This window comes from Zosterops lateralis (assembly GCF_965231275.1).
Source record: "Zosterops lateralis genome assembly, chromosome: 6".
NCBI classification, from domain to species: Eukaryota; Metazoa; Chordata; class Aves; order Passeriformes; family Zosteropidae; genus Zosterops; species Zosterops lateralis.
In genome coordinates, this window is record NC_139761.1 from 15,015,525 (window position 1) to 15,035,171 (window position 19,647).

The window sequence follows — 19,647 nt, forward strand, 5'->3', positions numbered from 1 at the left end:
CTGGCTGAGGTGTGCTGGGTGCCATGGGGTCCTGGATTCACATCTCTGCCATCATCCTGCAATCCCTACAGCAACTCCCAGCCACTACAAACATCAGTACTGCAGCTTTAATTTTAAAAGGGATGTCCCCAGAAATTGGCCTTTATTAATGGCAATAGAGATAATTAAGAAATAGTGTATCATTTAAAACAAATATGCCAAATAAAAACTAATAAAAGTCTGGTATAGAGGAAGCAAAATACCTTGTTGAAAAATACTAAATTGAGATCTGGCTGCAGCATGCATCCACAGCTCTCTTTTCCTTAGGCTCATGTCTAGTATTATGTATATGTTTCATTTTACTCTCTTCAGTTATTTCTACTGAATGAACTCATGCAGTTTACAGAACTTAATGATGCATATGAAGTATTTCCCAGAGTGAGTAGCAGATTCCCATCAGGAGGATGTGTAGAAATGCTTAGGAATGTTCTAAGAAAAGGCAGGGTCTGGCCATGCATATACAGCAAAAATCAGCTGCCTGACCAAAAAAATTGTCTTCACTGTTTACTCTGCACTGTTCCTAAAGTAATAATGCTTGTCTGTCCTGGTTAATGTTTTCTAGAGGACATTTTGCTTTCATAATGCTATTCAACTGTATAAATAAGAGAGGGAGCTGCAGGGTAGTCCTGGTGAAGACAGCAGGATCCTTGGAAGCTGCTGTAAGTAGTGATTTATTTGCTTCCTACAGAGACTTTAAAAGTGTCTCCTCTTGTTGAAGGCAATCAGTTTTAAATCTTTTCTAAAGTTGTATCTTATACTGAAGTCTGTCCTATATAATGAGGTTTTTGTTGTGTCAACTGGATATAAAGGACATAGGCATCACAACTCAGGCAATGAGTTGCCTACACATTGTCAGGTCACTGGAAGAAGGAGTAAGAATCTAAAAGCAGAGTAGGGTGTCCTGACAGAAAGCAGGATGGTCTCTGGAGACAAGAAATCCTAAAAGGGTGACTTTCCCTGATGTACCTCCTGCAAGAAATAGGCCCTGATTCATTAAAAGCCTGATGATGGGTACTCAGAACATTTTTTTTAATGTATTGGTGCTTCTTTTTAAATAATTCTGGTGATTTTTATACTGAAGGTCTACAAGAAATACCATTGCTTAGGGAATGGTGTATCAAATGTCTGCTTCCATTTTAGATGAGACATTATTGAGGTAATCATCAGATTACAGCCCACTGAGAGAGAAGTGCAGAAACTGGTGATTTTTCACATGTTCAGAAGATCACAGTGAGGTCAACCTTTTTAACGAGCCAAAAACCAGGCAGTGGTCAGGTGTACACTGGAAGGCAGAAACGGAAAACCTGGTCTGTTCCTGCAGAGAGAAGAAAATCCCCTCTATCTTAAACACTGCACTCATTCCTTTTTGTCTACTTTTTTATTCTCTTGGGCTCAGTGATGCTTCATCCCCGAGTGTATGCAGTAACTCAGGATCAACAGCAAATACTCATGGTGGCCTGGTAGAAGTGTGAGAGCTCATGTTCACCTGTTTCCAGGTAAAGGGATCCTGAGAGGTGGATGATGCCACTTTCTGTGTGAATTCTCCAATGCTGGTTCACAGAAGACAGAAAAACACAAAACAGTCCTGTGAACAGTCACAGATATTTCTAAAGGATAATGTAAACAAGGCTTCCACATTTCTGCTGCAGAAGGAATTACTTTTAATGGAATATTCACAGTGGGAACAGTCCAATGCCCTTGGCTTGTGTTCACAATCTCCTCAGGGGCTCAGTCATAGAGGTATCAAAACTCTGAATGACAAGAGAATTGAATGTCTAGATGATCAGTCTGGAATAAACCCTGAACCTGTTCAGGTCCATATAATTAAATATGCAGAGCTTTTTGGCCAGCAAGGAAAGCACAGGTGAATTTGTTGTGCTCCTTTGAACAGGTGGTCCGGGACAGTAGGCTTCTGAGGTCATGTTCTCACACACAGATATGGCTAGTCAAGTCTTTCTTTTGTGATTTTTTGTGTGCTTGGATGATTCTTTCTACAAGTAAGTAGCTTGTAGCTGATATTTAGTTCAGTAGACACACTGGAGGTTGTGGTGCTGTAACTTGATGTGCCTAGTGCCCCCACAGTGCTGCTTTCAGGAAACAAATTTCTCAGATTTCCTTCTTCAGAAACAATCAGGAGGGAAGCAGCACCATCTGGTGAGCAAACAGCTTTTCTATTTATACCTGCATATGTTTTTGAGTAGCGCAATTTTTCATGTTGTCTGAAATGAGATTATCAGTGAGGACCCCTTATGGGAGTAGCATGGGATGAATATTCATGTCCTGGAATATTACATGAGACTCTAAAGGCAGAAAGTTGTCTCCAGAATATCTTGAAATCTTGGAGACAGAAATCAGCCCTAAAATGGACAAAATAGATATATCCACAAAGAAGCAAGTTCTGTCAGTCAGAAAACTCAGTCCAGCCCACTCCCAGGTTTTCTGGTGGAATTATTCTAAGATAACTACAGCTAATCCCAGTGTTCTCCATTTTCTTTCTGAGTTGCATAGTAGGGAATATTGTATGCTAGGGAAGAGGTAATATATTCAGCAAATGTTATCACCAAGTCTACTACAGATAAATTGCTGAAAACACTGACTTCCAAGTGCTGGCATACTCTTGTATCACTGTCTGGTTTGATTGAAAGCTCTTCTTTAAAGTAATCTATCCTTGAACACCACAAATAAACTGCCATTTGTAACACACAAAGAAAAGAGGCAGAGGTTAACGTGTTTCCTTCCAGGGTATTCAAGTCAGACTGGATTTGGAGCTAGAATTGAAGTGCTTTTCACTTTTACTGCCATGTTAATGGATAATCTGTGGGGTTTTTTTCTGGAAATTATAAAAGTAAAGGCCTTAAAGAACTTTCTGCAAACTTAACCCCTTCAGTCTGGGATTTTCCTACAGTCTTTACAGCACAGGTTCTCAGCTCTATTCTTTTTAATGAATCATTAGCAACTATGCTCCATGGGAAAATCCATCAATCTTTAGGACTATATGAGAATCTGCACCTTCCGTTTCCTGCTGAAAGGGTGTCCATTGTCAATTTGTTAGTGGTTGGTCACTTGCTAACCCAGAAGCCACAATAACATAAAATGAAATAGTAAGTATCAAATATGAAATAACAATCCCCAATCATATTCTGAAAGTTCAGAGGGTGCAAATCTTACTATAAAAGTACCTTTAGGCTTCAAAACAGGGACCAATCAAGACGGCCACTTGTATCTTGAAGGCTTAAACAACAAAAAAAGATCTGTACAAATCACATCTGCTAAGTCTTTTATAATCTTATGCCTTTAAAACTAACCATTATCAAGATTTTTGTGAGGTCTGACTCATGAGTCTTGACTGTTTGTGATTGGCCAGTACTGAGTAACAGATGGATGATTCAGATTCAGATTCAGATTGTATTTAATTATCTGTGAATTCAAAGCTGTAATAAAATGAAATTAATTCCATGAAAGTACATAAATTAACCACAAAATGCGAACATGTTGTCAATATAGAGAAAAAAATCAGGATAGGCAAAATTGCCCTCAGTAAACTGTAACTAATATTTTACAGAACCCTTACAGCAAAACCATTTTGTTTCTTTTCACCATCATTTTGAGGTCAAGTCAGTTAAAATCCCTTTATGCTTTGCATTCCAAATAAATAGAGCTGGCATTTTGAGGCATACATAGAAAAACCTATCTATCAGGTGCTATATTTTGTAAAAAATATTAAATGTGATGAGATAGAGAACAGGTGGCAACTTATGTTTAAAATGAAATGTTTCTCATTTTTAGTATTCATGTTATTCTTAATAAATTATGACTGCAGCTGAGTAAATAGTTCATAGTAAATAATTTATTCATAGGCAGTTTCTGAATCAGCCTGCTGGATATGTGGAAATAGATGAGGCTTAGCTCTGATGCTTTTGTTTGGGAGTTGATTTCTTTTCAAAGTCTGACTAATACACTGGTTCACTGATAGCAGTTCTAAAAACACAGAACTGGAGCTCTTGTGTTGAGTTACAAGTATCTAGATATATCAAGAATTATTTCAATGTCAAAATCAGAAGAAATAATTTAAAACTACTGTGTACAGTAAATAAAATTGTAGCCACCAAGAACCCAACCCTTATGGTTCTTACACTTGTCAGTAATGCTGTTACAGCAAATAGGCCTGCTTTTTATAATTACTTTTAACAAAAAAGTAAATGTTTGAATATTTTATTATAGCTTGAATATGTTTTGTTGTTCTCATGAGTCTAACTGTAAGTGGATATTCTACTACTAATACAAATTGCTCCCTCTGATGATATATAGGAAGCAGGACCATAAGCATAGCACTTTCTGACGAGTCTCTCAAGTTGAGTCATGCCAGAGATGAGAGGTGCAATTGGTGTAAAATGTCTCTCTGTGCAAGATTTTAGTAAATCTGGCTCATTATCTCCCCAAACCCTGTGTAACTCTTGCACCATTTCTTTGCCCTAGATTCCTCCTCAGAAATGAGGCCTATTGGGACACTCATCCCAATTTCCAAGGTCTCTTTTTAAGAGCTTATACAGTGCAGAGTGTCAGCTCTGCAATGGAATGTGGCTGCCACGGCCAAGTGTAACACATTGATAAACGCTTTGCTCTTTGACCAGTGGAGCAGCTGATAAAAATAAGGCCTTGTTCTTTGCTAATGGCATTGACTGCTTCTGCTGTGCTGAAAATGAACCCTCTCCAATGGTTTTGTTGAAGAGACGGCACATTGTTTCAGGTTCTTATTTAAAACACTGCATTATTTCTATTCAGAAAAAAAAAACTCCACCTATTCCTTAGAGAGGTGGGTGTTTATATCTGGTTTGCTACTGAAGAACAGCCCCTATTATTTGTCCTTTCTTTAAATATGACACTTTGTCATTCTGACCAAGAGTTTTTTAATGATCTCCTGCCTGCCTGTTTGCTCAAATTCTATGTAGCTACTGATTGCTGCTCACTTGCATGAATTTCCTCTTTCTCCCATAGCCCGCAAAACACCCAGACTTCTTCTATGATAAACCTTTAAGGAATTATTCAGACCATTAGTGTCAAAAGCAGAGTGGTACTGCAGCCTTTCAGCGATTAGCCAAGAGGTGTTTTCTGATGGGATATACTCCATTATCCAGCCTGCTGAGGGTGCTGTGTATTCAACTAATCCATGCTGAATTTTGTCTTTGCAGGTATTTAGGGTGGGGGTGACAGAAAGTTGGCAGAGACTTGCCAGGAGGCCTGGGAAAAAAAAAAAAAAATTCTGGCAAGAACTCGAGAACATGGAAACTGAGGACAAAAGAAAGAGATAAGACTTTTTAATTCAGTGGTAATGACAGAATAACTCTTTCTACCTAATATAATTCACTTACCTCAGTAATACCATCTCCTTTTTTTTCCAATAGGATTTTAATACAAGAAGATGAAGACCACACTCTACCTAAGTTTGCTACTGGCTGGGTTTCAGGCTGTTGCCCACAGTCAGCTCCCACCCAGCGACCACAACAGCCACGATCCAAATGACCATAAACATCACGTACATCATGAAGGCGAAGCGATTGCTTGCCTCAAACTTGTGCCAAACAATGCTGACTTTGCATTCCAGTTTTTTAGGGAGGTTACACAGGAGAAACCAAATGAGAACATTTTCTTCTCTCCTGTGAGCATCTCCACTGCCTTTGCGATGCTGGCCCTTGGGGCTAGATCAGACACAAAGTCTCAGATCCTGGAAGGACTCTCCTTCAACATTACAGAGATTCAGGAGAAAGAGATTCATGACGGCTTCCACAACCTAATCCACATGCTGAACCATCCTGATGGTGGAGTCCAGCTCGACATGGGGAATGCCATCTTTGTAACAGAGAAGCTGAAACTCCTACAAAAGTTTTCAGATGATGCCAAAGCTCTGTATCAGCTGGAGGCTTTTACAACTGACTTTAACAAACCAACAGAAGCTGAAAAGCAGATAAATGATTATATAGAGAAGAAAACACATGGGAAAATTACTGATTTGGTAAAGGACATGGACCCACAAACTGTAATGCTTCTGGCTAGCTTTGTTTTCTTTAAAGGTATGTCTCCTCTAGGGTTCACATTCTCACTATTCATTCCTATCAACAAATCTAATGTTGCCTACCTTAACTGAAAACTGGTCTGGGGAAAATTTCAAATGCTCTTTTCTGGGCCAGAAGATCCCCTAATGGCATAGTGGAGGTGGTGGAGAGGTGTCAGGACCCCTCAGGAAGGCAGCTAGAGGCCACACAGTCTTGTTTCTCTTTGTGACAGCTCCAGGAGCTCTGTTCCAAGCCACAGCCTTCCATACAGCCTGAGCTGGTGTTCCTGGGTTTAACCATAACTCCAGTTGTCCCATATTCTTCTAATTTTCAGTGAAGGCACTGAGATTTATATATGACCTATGACCTCTTTTTAAATTATGCATTATTCAATAGCCTAATTTACTACATACTCCTTTTTTTCCCCTATCAGAGTCCTTTATACATGCACACTAACATTTATTTATGGGAGAAGCTTGTGATGAATAGGGGAAAACATTTTAAGGAACAAAGCAGAAACACTGTGCATTTTTGATGTGGGTTAGATGTGCCTTTAAGCCTGACCTGATCTCAGATATGAGATCCTACATTATTGTATCTACAAATTGAGGCTTATTATTAAATTCAATAGAAATTAATTGCATGCAGTATATGAGTACACAGGTGATGTTTATAGAAAGACCACTTAGATCTCCTGAACAGAAAGCAGTGTTGGTTACAAAATAGCCACTTAACTATTTCATTATTGGCATCTGAAACATAAATTGAAAGTGGAATACAATGCACTCTTTTGAACAGGTAAAAGATCCTTGCATTACTGCGATATACATTCTAAAGTGTTATGTTTGAAAATTTTGTATTTAACGCATGAAAAAATAGGTGAATATTATTACTAGCTATAAAAAATTTAGTCTGTGATGGGATAGAACATGGGATATTCAGTTAAATTCTCCTTCTCTGTATCAGGCAGCTGGGAAAAGCCTTTTAAACCAGAGCATACTGAAGAAAGGGAGTTCTTTGTTGATGCTGAAACAACTGTGAAAGTTCCTATGATGAACCAGATGGGCAGCTTTGACTTCTATTTTGATGAGGACCTGTCATGCACTGTGGTACGGCTGCATTATAATGGGAGTGCTACTGCATTTCTGGTTCTGCCAGCAAAAGGGAAAATGAAGCAGTTAGAACAAACTCTGGACAAGGAAATCATCCAGAAATGGTCAGATCATCTCTTACAGAGGTAATCTTCTGCAGTGGCACCTGATTTATAGTGGTTTTTTTTTTTTTTCTTTTGGGGGAATGCAAACACTATGAACATAGCAATTCTGGGAACTGAATGGGTTATTTTTGGCTTGTGTGCCCTAGCTGGAAAAATCTTGCAGCTGGTTGGCATTTAACTATTCTTTTGTTGATGGTGAGTGACTTGCTGCTCTCCCAACCAGAGCAGAGACCATCCTATTCCTCTCTAAGGAATAGCAAGCCTAGATTGGTGTTTCTAAAATACTCTATGGATTGAGAGGAATGGTTGCAATTTTAAGCCAAATCTTCTATACTGAGATTTCAGCTACTGTGTTTTTCCTCTTATGTCACTAGTACACTCTGATTCAGGCATAAGTCTGAACCTTAAATAAAGCATAACTTACACAGTTTGTAGTAGTGCTTACAGACATGGTATGTCCTACATAATTATGTTGCAGCATTCAGTTGTTGTTAGAACTGGCAAGTGATTAATTGTGGATGTCCTGATTTTCTGGCATTTTGTTTTGAAACTATAAATATCTAATGAGTTTCTGTTAGCTTCAACCATTGACACCAACATCAGCTAATGCATTTTACAACCTTGTTTGTCTGGGAGAGAAGAGATCTTAGCAACAGTAGATGAGTAATATCAAGTTAATACATGCTTAATTTACCAAGCTCTGCCCTAATTCACAACTAATAAGTGCAGTTCACACCCATATATCTCAGTGCATCATCACAGAAATACCAGCACAGTTAGTAAAAACATAATGGGTAGCAAACTGAATATGAGCTAATAATGTGGTACTTCAAATATCAAAATAAAAATGTAGCATTCTCAGCTGCAATATCAGGAAAACCCTCATTTAAATGAATTTTTGCTGCAAGGTCATTGAGGATCAATATAGGAGTATGTTATTCATGGGAGAAACTGTGAGAACCAAATGGCAATTTCTGTTCTACTGTTCTGTTGTTGCCAGTGCTGATACACTTGGTCCCATTCTCTTCTAGAGACTGGGCAGTATCACATGAGGTTTACAGCACTGCAGTTTGGGTCCCATCTGTTCTGCTGTTCAATATTCAGCCCAAGCTGTCACTGGACAAGTCAGCAAAAGACTTGAGCCACCTAAAGGATAATCACTGCTGTGGGTGACTTGGATGCTCTGAGGATCCCTGGACAGGCCATGAAAACAAATCCAACAGAAAGCACACTAAGCAGGAGCTGCCTACAGACAGCTCACAAAGGCAAACTCGATCATGGCCAGCCCAGAGGAGGAAGACAGTTACAGGATATGGAATCCAAATGTGCAGGCAGCAGGGAACAGACCTTTCCTGGGGCCATGCCAAATGCCCAGTTATGCCAAAAATACTTCTTTGATTTGAGATGCTGGGATCTGCTACACTTCCCCAGAAGCAGACTTTGTCAGAATCTCTTATCAGCTCTCCACCTTCTTGAGCAACATGGGTAATCCCTCGTCTCTGCCTGTAAAGAGGGGCCCTTGTTACTGTTCTACTTAGCAGAGTGCTCTCAGATTATCTGAAACAAATCACCAGGTAAATACATTATGACTGCTATTATTATGATCAAGAATGGTAGTTCTCATATCACCATGAGATGCATCAGCAATTGAATAAGTGCTCATTGTACATTCAGGGTCCAAACCACTGGGATTTGACACTCATGGGAAATAAAGAAATTTCTCACCATCATTTATATTGTTGAAAAAATCCTTCTCACCACCCTCTGTGTTTCTCTTCTACCTAACAGATTTATGAAGCTCTACTTCCCCAGATTTTCTATTTCTGGGAGCTATGAAATAAGTGACACCCTTAAGAAGATGGGAATTGTGGATGTGTTCACCAACCAGGCAGATCTCTCTGGCATCACTGGCACCCCAGATCTGAAGGTTTCCAAAGTAAGTCTGTGGCTGTTGTCTCTTTCCTTTCTTTCATAAGCATGCAGGAAAATCCATCAGTGGTAGCATCCAGAAACACCAGGTATATACAGGTCCCAGCTTCCCAATTTGCCTGTAGCTGGGTCACCCAGGCCCTTCAAGCTTACAAAAGGAGATTGACCCTTGGTGACACTGGAGATCAGATTAGATTGCTGCATCTCTGGGTTTTTTCCAAGACTGGTATTGGCCAAGATTTCCTCAGCAGTATCTGAAATACGAGAGGAGCATCAATTCCTGACTCCTCAAGGAAAACCACTAACGCTCCCAGGCACAGCACAACACGTCCTTCTCACCCTGGAGAATCAGTTCTGGAGGTCCAGACAAACAATTAGAGGTGGAGGGTCTATATCCTTCATCCAATATTTTGGACTTTTTTTAGGAGATTTCCATAGCTCCATCGTAATTCTCACTTGAGCAGCCATGACTACAACAACACAGCTCTTCTGCCTCTACACACTTCCCAGTGGATCCCTCAAAGCAGGGCTGCTTTAAAAGGACTCTGATTCATTTCTCAAGAGGCTGTTGACTGCCCAGAGTGACTGTTTTCTTTTTTCCTAGGTTGTCCACAAGGCTTCTCTGGATGTTGATGAGAAAGGTACTGAGGCAGCAGCAGCAACTGCTATTGAAATCATGCCAATGTCTCTTCCTCCAACCATTGAGTTCAGCCATCCCTTCCTCATGCTGATTTTTGATAGAGATACAAACAGTACACTCTTCATAGGAAAAATAGTTAACCCGATTATCACTAGCTGAAGTGACATATGAATTTTGTTTGCTACTACTAATTAAAGATGTGAAAACGCATGACATGATTTATTTCCATTTGTACCAACACATATATGGTTCTTTGTTAGCAGCAGTTTTTATTTTATGTCATCATCAAAAACTATTGGTATTGACCATGACACTTGCTGAAGAGGAGGAAATTGTTTTAAATTCAGCTAGAAAAGACTGTCTTTTTTACCTGACTGAAAGGCAAGGAAAGTTCTAAGCTTTGCCAGTATTTGGAAAGAAATGCTTATATTACAATGGAAGACTTCTGCTTAATATGAGGTAGTCAGCAAGTAAAATTATGAACATTCTTGCAAAGCAAGCAGAAGTGGTTGTAATTTACCATAAGTAAATCTGATATGGGAAGAGTTGGATCAACATTGCAGGGTCACAGAAACCTGGAGCTTCTGATGGAGACTGCTCTGGGAATGCAAAAAGCTGCCTTCAACAGCTTTCTGTACCAGAAACCCTTTATCATTCTTAGTATCAATCTAGCAGCAAATCTGCCTGAGTTTCTTGCAGCTTAAAAGAGAACAGGAGGATCAACTCTGCCTTGAATCTGAAGATTTTCACCACGTGTTACCAATTTGGCAGGTTTAGATGGAGTTACTGACTTCTGACACGTGTATCCATCAGTGATGAGGAGGATGTAAGTGAATGGGAAGGTGAGGTGTTTGGATGGCAATTATACAAGCATACTGTCAAGCAGCTGAGATTTGTGGAAAACCTTTAAGGAGACTCTGGAATATTAGAGATTTTTTAAATGCTTTTGTCCCTTTACAGCCAAAAATTTAAGTAAGGAGCATGCAATAAGCAAATCATCTGACCCAGGTAGGGGTGACAGGCACCTAGGTAGAACATAGGGCAGCATGAAGGCTGGCTGGGAACCACCTTCAATGGACTTGGTTGACAACTGGTATCAGAAGGAGTACTACTGGCCCTGTTCTCCCTAAAGTTGTGTGCTTTGGGAAGAGATTAAAGGGTGTCATGTCATTGGCAATGATGCTGGGAGCAGTCAAATGGCTTGGGAGGCAAACACAACTTCAGCAAGGTCTTGTGTGCCCTCTGTGAAATTTAAGAGCAAGTGTGATTTTATTAGCGTGGTGCAAAGCATTGTCTCCCCTACTAGAGGAAAGCCCCCTTTCTGCTCTGTGTTCCTAGTAAAAGCCCTCTGTTAACATGATGCTTCATGGGTTTTTTTTACTAAATACAGTCTAGATGAATGTATCAACAATTCATAGCATCAAAGGCGGGACTAACAGTGACAGAAGTGCATGTACTTTTCTGGCACATTCCTGCATACTTGTCCATCTGTCTGGGTGGCTTTGTGGCCCAACGCCCACACAGAAGTAATTAACAAGGCCCCCCACCCGACTGCAGGCTTTTCATCTCCTATAAATACAGTTGCAGGGTTCAGCCTCACTGGGGGTGGTCTCAGCTGTCATCACTCCTACTGTTTACTGCTGTTGAGCGATGGGCATCCAACACAGCAACAGTAAAACCTTTAGAGGGTAGAGAGCTCAAAGAGGTGAGATCCACAGTTATGTATTGAATTCTGTAGAGCTGCAGTTGAAAAATGGAAAGAATTGATTTTAGGAGCGTGATACTCAGTTTACATCAAGAGTGGAAGAAACAGAGGCCACAGATGAATTAAATATTGCTTGCTCAGCTGTAAACCACTTTGCAGTGGATGAAGACATAAACACAGAAATACAGCATCATAGGAGGAAAGTTGTCCCCATATGGTTCTGGGAGAGATTTGAAGATGAAGAGAATTCCCCACATAAGTGAAATCAGCATTTGTGGTCTGTTAATCCTTATGTTTGGAAGGAGATTCCTTCCTTTCCTACCCTTAGTGCCTTGGTGCCCTCACAGATGTGCCCCCTTCCCAAGCAGGATGCTGGAATTCTCTTTTTCTCACAAATTCGAGGAAGAAGAGCCCACAGGGCAGCAGGAGGAAGGCACAGGAGCAGCTACGCTGCAGCAAAGAGCTCGCACTTCACAGTTTGTTCTTCTCCTCTCATACGATCTCTCCGTGTTTGTAAAGCATGTAGGGGAGGTTACAGGGACACTCAGCGGTGCCGGCCATGGGAGGACAGAGCGGTGGTGAGAGGGGTGTCCGCTGTTCCCAAGGGGATTCCTGTCAGTCACCATCGGTCTCCAGGAGCCGTTTGCTAGACTTGTTCATCAGGCAATAGCTCCGGCTGTATTGACATCACGCTGTGATTTTCCACTGCAGGGTTTGCCAGAGACAGTGTTAAGAAGAGGCAGGCAGAACACGTAGCACAAAAGAGCAGCAGACAGCCGCTCCCTACCCACATCCCGGCTGCGCTGGGCCCTTTGCTACGCGGCCCCTTCTCATCTCTCCCCACCATCCACCAAGTCCTGCTCTCTTAATCCTGCTCTCGTCGCTGCAAGCAACAAAACAGGTTTTCCTGATTACACTCATTCTTCTCATTTCCTCTCCGGACCAGCTCTTTTTCACAGCCTCCCACTCTCCCTCCTGCAAACTAACATTCTGTCCCTCCCACTCGCCAGTGCCGTGTGTTCATGCCAGCGGGTCCTCCTCTTCCTTCCCAAAAAATGGAGGCCAGGAAAAAAAAGGGGGCCCTGCCTTCCACAAAACATCTCGAGGGCAGCACACTGAGGAAGGCTGGGCTGAAAGGCACGGCTTCGGGTCCCTAGGTTATTGCCATGTGCTGTGATGGGCAATGTGGGGATATAAATGAGCCAGAGACACATCGCAGGGACAATTAGTGACCAGGTTCATTAGCCGTTGAAACAGCCGGCACAGCAATCGAGTGTAAGGATGGAGCTCACAGCTGTGCTTGTTGTGATCCCAGATTTGGGTGACCTGCTTGTCCCTTGGCCAGGAGCCAGCCCTGTTTCCTTGACTGCACCAGGGCAAGGCCATCAGCACAGCCTCCAAATACCCCATCCCAGGGCTGCAACAGCCTCCTGGGCTCACACAATGACTGTTGAAACAGGCGTTCAGGGTTTTGCTCTTTTCTCACCATCACTAAGGCTGTACCTGGAGGAAGGGAACCAAAAGTCCCCTCACTTCCCACCCCACCCCCTTCAGCCTGCCTATAAAGAGGACTCAAGGGAAAAACTCCGTATTTACTCTTCAGGCAGGTGTGATCTTATAGCTCTTGCTCAGCAAGAGTAAAGACACAGGTCAGTATAAGCTCTAACTGCAGATACAGCAGTGTTGTTGCTGGTAACACAGTGGCCCGGTTTTTGTTAAACTAAGAGCACAGGCCTTGGTTCTCTGCACTTGCCAGGCTTTGCTTGGACCTGCCCAGGCCTGTCTGGGGTTTTGTTTTGGCTACTTTGTTTTTAACAGTAATATCCAGCAATTGAGTGCTATCACCTAATTCGTCTAAATTTTTTCTTAGCTTTTTTATGATTGTGTACAGATATTTATGTAACCAAGAGATATTAATAACAAGGAGTTCTTCTGCATAGAATGAGATGTCTGTGACCCTAGAATGAAAAATGAAAGCATACAGACATGGTGGGATGATAGCAGGGGACTGGAGAGTACAAGCAGAGGATGAAACTGGGCACCTCAGAGTTAAAATCACCTTGCCAGTGCTCAGTCACTGGTCATCAAAGCTTTACAGACATGGGAGCAGGGTGAAAACAGTTTGGTGCTTAACCAGTAACTATGAGAACAGAGATTGAGTACACAGTGTATGTGAAACACAGCACAGGTCCTGTGTCCAAGTGTACTGTGGACCTGTGAAACATTGAAGAAAAAAATTAAGGGGAAGAACAGGCAAATGTGTAACAGTGATCCCAAGCTGGCCCCAGAGCACACCAGTTACACCTGCCCCATGTACTCCTCCTGGCAAGGATGTGGCCAAGCCTTTCCTTATGGTAGCTGAGGATCTACATTTTTGAAAGAAAACATCCCCCCCAAAACACCCCTTTGTGGTCAGTCAGTGAGCTCTGCCAAGTGCTTCAAACCTTGTGGATCAATGTTGGACAAAAGGCAAAAGTTGGTGCTGGGGTGAAAGAGGAATAAGAGTCAAGGAGCCAGCCCTGGGTGGCAGTCCTGATTCTCTCCCAAAGACCCTCCCCTGGCCTGCCCTCCCACCAAGCCTGGGCCACAGGACATTCAGCTCTTCCCCACAGCTGGGCAGCAAGACATGAGGAATGCTGGCCACATCACGGAGGGGCGAGGGGACACTCCCAGGCAGGAGGCTGATCCACAGCCCAGGGACCTTCTGGGTCACTGCTCTGGGGCTAACAGGCACAGAGCTCTGCTGAGGAAATCTGTCCCACAGACAGAATTTCACACTGCTTTCTTTATTAGTCCAGAAACTGAAGAAAGCAGTGCAACAGGCATCAGCAGGACCCCTTTTTCTGTGCCGCCTTATCTTATCTGTTATACCGATATTCTGTTATTCAGTCACTAGATGTTTAGCAACTTGACCAAAAGCACCTTTTTTTTTTCCCCTAGATAGCTACAAGAAATAAGATGTCATCATTATTTATTCTCTCTTATCTTTAGGAGCTGAGCCAGTCAGCTACAGATTAGTGGAAGGCATCAGCAAGCCTCTACTCATTGACAAAGGAGAGCAGCTCACTGAGAAGAGATAAAATCACAGCTAAAAACTCTATCAGGTTGCTTTCTTCATGATTACATGGAAAAACTATTTTAAAACAAATCTTCACAGCTGTAAATGACTGTCAGGCCTGTGACAGCAACTCAGAAGTTGCTGTGGCAAAGCCCCTGTGTGCTCATGCACGTGTCAGAGTTCCCAGCCTCTGACCAGAACTGTGTTGGTGTTGGGGCACTGAAAACAACCAGCATTTTTTAGGACACCTTGTTGCAGGCCATGTGTGAATGTGGTTGTGCAGGTTATTGGTTGCAGGAGACAAGCACCAGAATCTGGTTTTGTTTGTCATCGCCCCCTAGGCTATCTTGGTATAATCTGAAGCATTTATATTACAGCTTGATCTAGCTCTATCCATTATTTTATATCCCTGAGTTGGCTATGTTAGTTTACACAGAGAAGCTATTTGTCTGGTAAATGATGCAGCTGAGAGATTATCAGACTACCTGCTGTGTTGAAATAGCTGGCTTCAAAGCACGGGAAATGACTGTTTAATCAATTTAACATGTTTGGCCACAGGTAAAAGTGTAGCATGACTTAATAATTGTATAACATTTAAAACTTTAACAAAAGCTTGGAGGATTTATATTTTATTTTAATTTATTATATTATATTATATTTTATTTTGGGGGGAATTTGATTCTCAATATTCTCAAAATATATTCTGAGTCCCTTATACAGTCATGGGGAAGAGACACACTGTGGAGTGGCTCTGCAGTGGAAATGAGCTCAGCCTGTCATGCTGGCCAGTGAGGGTGATGCCATCCCACAGAACCCAGCAGCATCAGCCAAGAAAACCTGCCTGACTCAGCAATCTTCCCAAACAGGCAGATTTTTTGTGCATGTTTCTTTGTCAAGTTTGTGTCCTTTGGTCACAGAAGAAAAAATTCCTAATGATTCCAGACTTTAGTAAAATATAAATGCAAAGTTCAAGGGTGTGTTTAAGCTGGTGCCTGCAGAAAAGCCTCTTTGGTTAGCAGAGGAATTCATCTCACTCTGCTTCTGCCCGTGGCCACCAGAATTGGCAGTGCTGGGGCTCAGCCTGACCACGTGTAAGGCCACTTGGGCAGAGAAAATGGGGGTATCCCTACAGTGGGGGGGTCATAATAAACAGGAGTTCAGCTGAGAGGAGCCTTGGGATTGTAACTTTCAGCCTCACTGCCAGGCAGAGACCATGGTACAGAACCCCAGTGTCATCCATTGTGTGTCCCTGAGTGTACTGTCCTTCCTTGGGTAGTACAGACAGGGGCATGAGGGGAAAGGAGAGGTTTCCATGAAGTTGGAAGTCTGAAGTCAGGAGTGTGTTTTTGCTGCCATATTTGTAGGCATGATCTCCCCTGCAGAAATAACACCAATTTCCAAATGTCCCCTTTAACATGGCACAAGCAAACCCCACAATTTTTAGAATATGACAGCTGAGATCACCTTATCATTGCAGAATCAAGAATAGACACTTGAAGACAGCCAGTGCATTTTGCTCCAGCTTAGCTCTGCCTACCATGTGTATCATACTGTAACCAATGCAGGTTACGTTTACCAACACAGGGCATATCTCCGCAGCTCCCGAAGTACATCAAGAAGAGATGAGTCTCACACCTCAGTTGGGGAAGTGAACAAAGCCACACATCAAGATAGCACAAAATCTGGACATTTTTGAGATTACTGGGAGACTGTGATGACAGCATTTTATAATACAAATTTCTCCCGAGCTCAAATGCATTACTGTTGAGATGACAAAAGCAACAGTGGGGTTTAGGACTCTGCTCCCTCCTGGCTGTTTCCCCACACCATAGAGCAGTGCTGGGGCTGCTTGACATGCCAGCAGGGCTCCCTAGGTGGGCTGTGCTCCAGCAAGGCATGCTGTCTTCTCAGATTCTTTCCCAAGATCTATTCTGAGGGTGACTGCAATTTGCCACCATTCCTAAGCACCATTCCTGTCCATTCCCCACTAATGGAGAGAGAGACACAGCCCAGGTCCTCCCAGCTCTGCATTTGTTTGCTTAAGTCCTGGCACTCAGGCTCAGTGTCCTATTTCTTTCCTACAGATGCACCCACACACAGATACACTTGTACACACTGACACACACTGATCTTTACTGTATGGTTTGGGGATATCAAAGTGTTAACCATTGTTAGTATAATTAAATCAAATTACTCTAAAGGAGAGGGTGGCTAAGGCACTCTCAGTACACAGAGGAAATTCTATGAGAAAATGCTTTGCTAGCTTATACCTTTTTTTTTTTTTTTTTTTTTTTTTGCTCTCTCAGGGCAAATTTAAGATAACGCTCATGTTTGCTTTGCAGTGAGCATGCTGACTTTGCATTGTTCTTCCATCCCAACTCCCTATTGCTTGATTTTAAACTAGGAGATAAAACTCCATTGCACAGCTCATTTTTCTTTTCAGCAGAACTGAAAAAAGATGAGGCATTTGCATTTCATATATACTTAGGACAAAATTTCTAGCCTGGCTTCAACTTTTGCTTTTGCAACCTCATCTGTTAGAGCTTGTTTCCTTGCAGGCTTTCAGTATCATGCTGTGGACTGGCCTCAGCAGTTGAATCTTTCACATCTACTTGAAGTAGACTGTTACCAACATAAACTGCAGCATGTGCACAATTAATTACCAAGGTGGTCCTTGAATGAGCAAGGGCAGTTAAACCCACAGCCTGCTCAGTGAAGTAATGGAGTTATGTCATTATACCACTGTCTCATACAGAGACTTAATGCCACTTCCCCTGAGCAGAATGAGCTGTACTACAACAGGCACAGCTGTATTGGTGTAATTGCTCCTACAGGGAGTCTCCCACTGGCTCAGCTCTCGGTGAGGACTCAAAACACCATTGCAGGTCTGGGCTTGCCAAGAGTAAGAGCTGCTGTGTAAGTCAGATAAGCATGGGAGTCACGCAGCCACAGAGGGACAACAGACCTAGTCCTGTGGTGCTAGCTAGCAGTGGAAGCTATGAGTTTTGCAAAGCTTCACATCTTGAATTTTGATCAAAAAGGCAGAAAGAGTTAAATCAATTTCCCAAAATTATATTCAGTGATGTGCTAAATCATCCCATCTTCCATTACACTAGATGCATACAAAACCAAGGTTCTGCTATGATCTAAAATATTGGTTTAGAATAATATAGTTCTAGGTTGAAAAATTTCTGTACAGAAATTTCTGACATAAATATTTTTATATTTTTCACCTGCTGAAGAGTTTAAGAGTATAAGCTCACCCAAGAAGTCACTCATGCTAGAACAAAAGTTCTCACAAGGATTTAGGATAGCAACACTTTCCCATCGCAGTTCTGCTGCATTATTTCCTCAGGTAAACAGCCCTATGTCAGCTAAAATTTACTGAAATAACAATAGAACATCCACACAGAAAGAAAGCACTGGTAGTTTTCCTCCCCTTAATATTGGAATTGTCTGTATCTTATATGTTTCTTTTTCATATGAAGAAGATCAGTTCTTTGTTTTTGATGTTCTGTTTCATGCTCCTGGTCGGCTGCAGCCCCTCAGGTTACACATTACCTGGGAGGAGAAATTTGATCTGGTACACAGTAGCAAGAGGCTGATGAGCATCTGAGCACATTGTCACACACCATCCACATTACTCCTACACAAGTCCGAGAAGGAGTTGAGACAGGATGTCTGCAGCAGGTTAAAAGCAAAGATGTTTGCTAGACCAATCTGTATGGAGTCCAGGCAGGGTGGATTATCATTGGGTCTGACCTCCCACAAGCATCAAAGTAGATGCAATGACAATATTTTTCCTTAGAATGGGAGCATCTTTGTGTCCAAGCTCAGATCTTCCAAGGCCTACTATAGCTACGTTGTGCCTAAGCTGTAAGATAACTACAGTCAAGTGGAAGATACAGGTTTGGGAGGCAAGTGTATAAAATATGAGGCTAAAAAGTGTGTTCTCTTACAGTCTCTTGATCGAGTCCTCAATTCTTTGCTATTACTGCACTCTGTGTTCACAAGAGACTTGTTTGCTTTTTGGTCAGAGAGAGCAAAGTCTTCTTGAATATAACCACTTGCTCAATAAAATGTAGCTGAAATATCATATTCACCCTACGCTTATCTTCTACTGAACAGAATTTTTGGCTGACAAGAAGTCTGACCACAGGAGTGGTTGTCCTTTAGAAGGACAGTGACTGGAACTTGAAGCCACTACTGCTCACTGAAGAAGAATGGGTGGTGGCATGTAATTTAAACCTCCTGTCAATGCAAATGCTTCCATGCTCATTACAATGCCAAAAAGAAAAATGAATACCTCCATCAAAAGCAAATTATATGATGCATAAATCTTGCATTCATTCTATAATCACATGCTGACCAAGGTTACTATCATTTACTATAGAGCGACTTTAGTGGGATCTAAAAATTGTTTCATTATATAGGGAACAAAATAGGTGCTTTCAATCAAAAATGCCTAAGAAGGAACAAGTAAAGATGCTAGATGAGGCCTTCTGGGAGGTAAGAAGGATGTCTTGGATGTGTTCAGTCACTTATTCTGATCTGGCCACAACCCCAGGAAGTGTCTGAAGTAAGACTGCTCCCACACTGGAGATACCACTCTCTTTAAAGGAATATATAATACAGTGTATTATAGGCTTTTAAATGCTTCAGTTTGGCACAAAATCCTGAGTGTAGGAGGCTAGGAATCTTTCCAACAAAAGGCATAAAGAACAGTGCTGATATTGTAGTTACGGCTGTAGCACAGAAAAGCAAGACTAACCTACAGTTGAATCACCACTGACAGTGGTCCTGACATTGAAGGTGCTTTGAGGTGACCCATCGTCCGCATCCTGTGGGAGCACAACTTTCTGCTCCAAGGGACACAGAGACTTCACTGAGAGACTGCATTGTCCATGCCAGCCACGTGGGAATGTGCTGTTACTAGCCAAGAAACAGCCTCGAATGGCCAGTTATGTTTTGTGGATTGATGGAATCTTGGGCCAGGTTTTGAGTGCCTAC

At 42.0% G+C, this 19,647-nt stretch overlaps 1 protein-coding gene across 4 annotated transcripts; it reads left to right on the forward strand.

The window, feature by feature from the left end:
* The first annotated feature begins 634 nt into the window (after nucleotides 1-634).
* LOC310910797 (alpha-1-antiproteinase 2-like) lies at nucleotides 635-11,177 on the forward strand. Of its 4 annotated transcripts, none has more exons than XM_083863807.1 (6): nucleotides 651-698; nucleotides 1,436-1,535; nucleotides 5,442-6,107; nucleotides 7,056-7,326; nucleotides 9,094-9,241; nucleotides 9,839-11,177. In XM_083863807.1, the coding sequence occupies exons 3-6, from the start codon at nucleotides 5,459-5,461 to the stop codon at nucleotides 10,031-10,033; spliced, it is 1,263 nt and encodes a 420-aa protein (XP_083719933.1). In that variant the 5' UTR covers nucleotides 651-698; nucleotides 1,436-1,535; nucleotides 5,442-5,458; the 3' UTR covers nucleotides 10,034-11,177. The 4 variants fall into 4 exon arrangements, with proteins under 4 accessions (XP_083719934.1, XP_083719933.1, XP_083719935.1 ...); XM_083863810.1 differs by lacking the exons at nucleotides 651-698; nucleotides 1,436-1,535 and adding exons at nucleotides 4,745-4,852; nucleotides 5,229-5,365; XM_083863808.1 differs by lacking the exon at nucleotides 1,436-1,535 and having other exon boundaries at nucleotides 635-698.
* The last annotated feature ends 8,470 nt before the right edge of the window (nucleotides 11,178-19,647 follow it).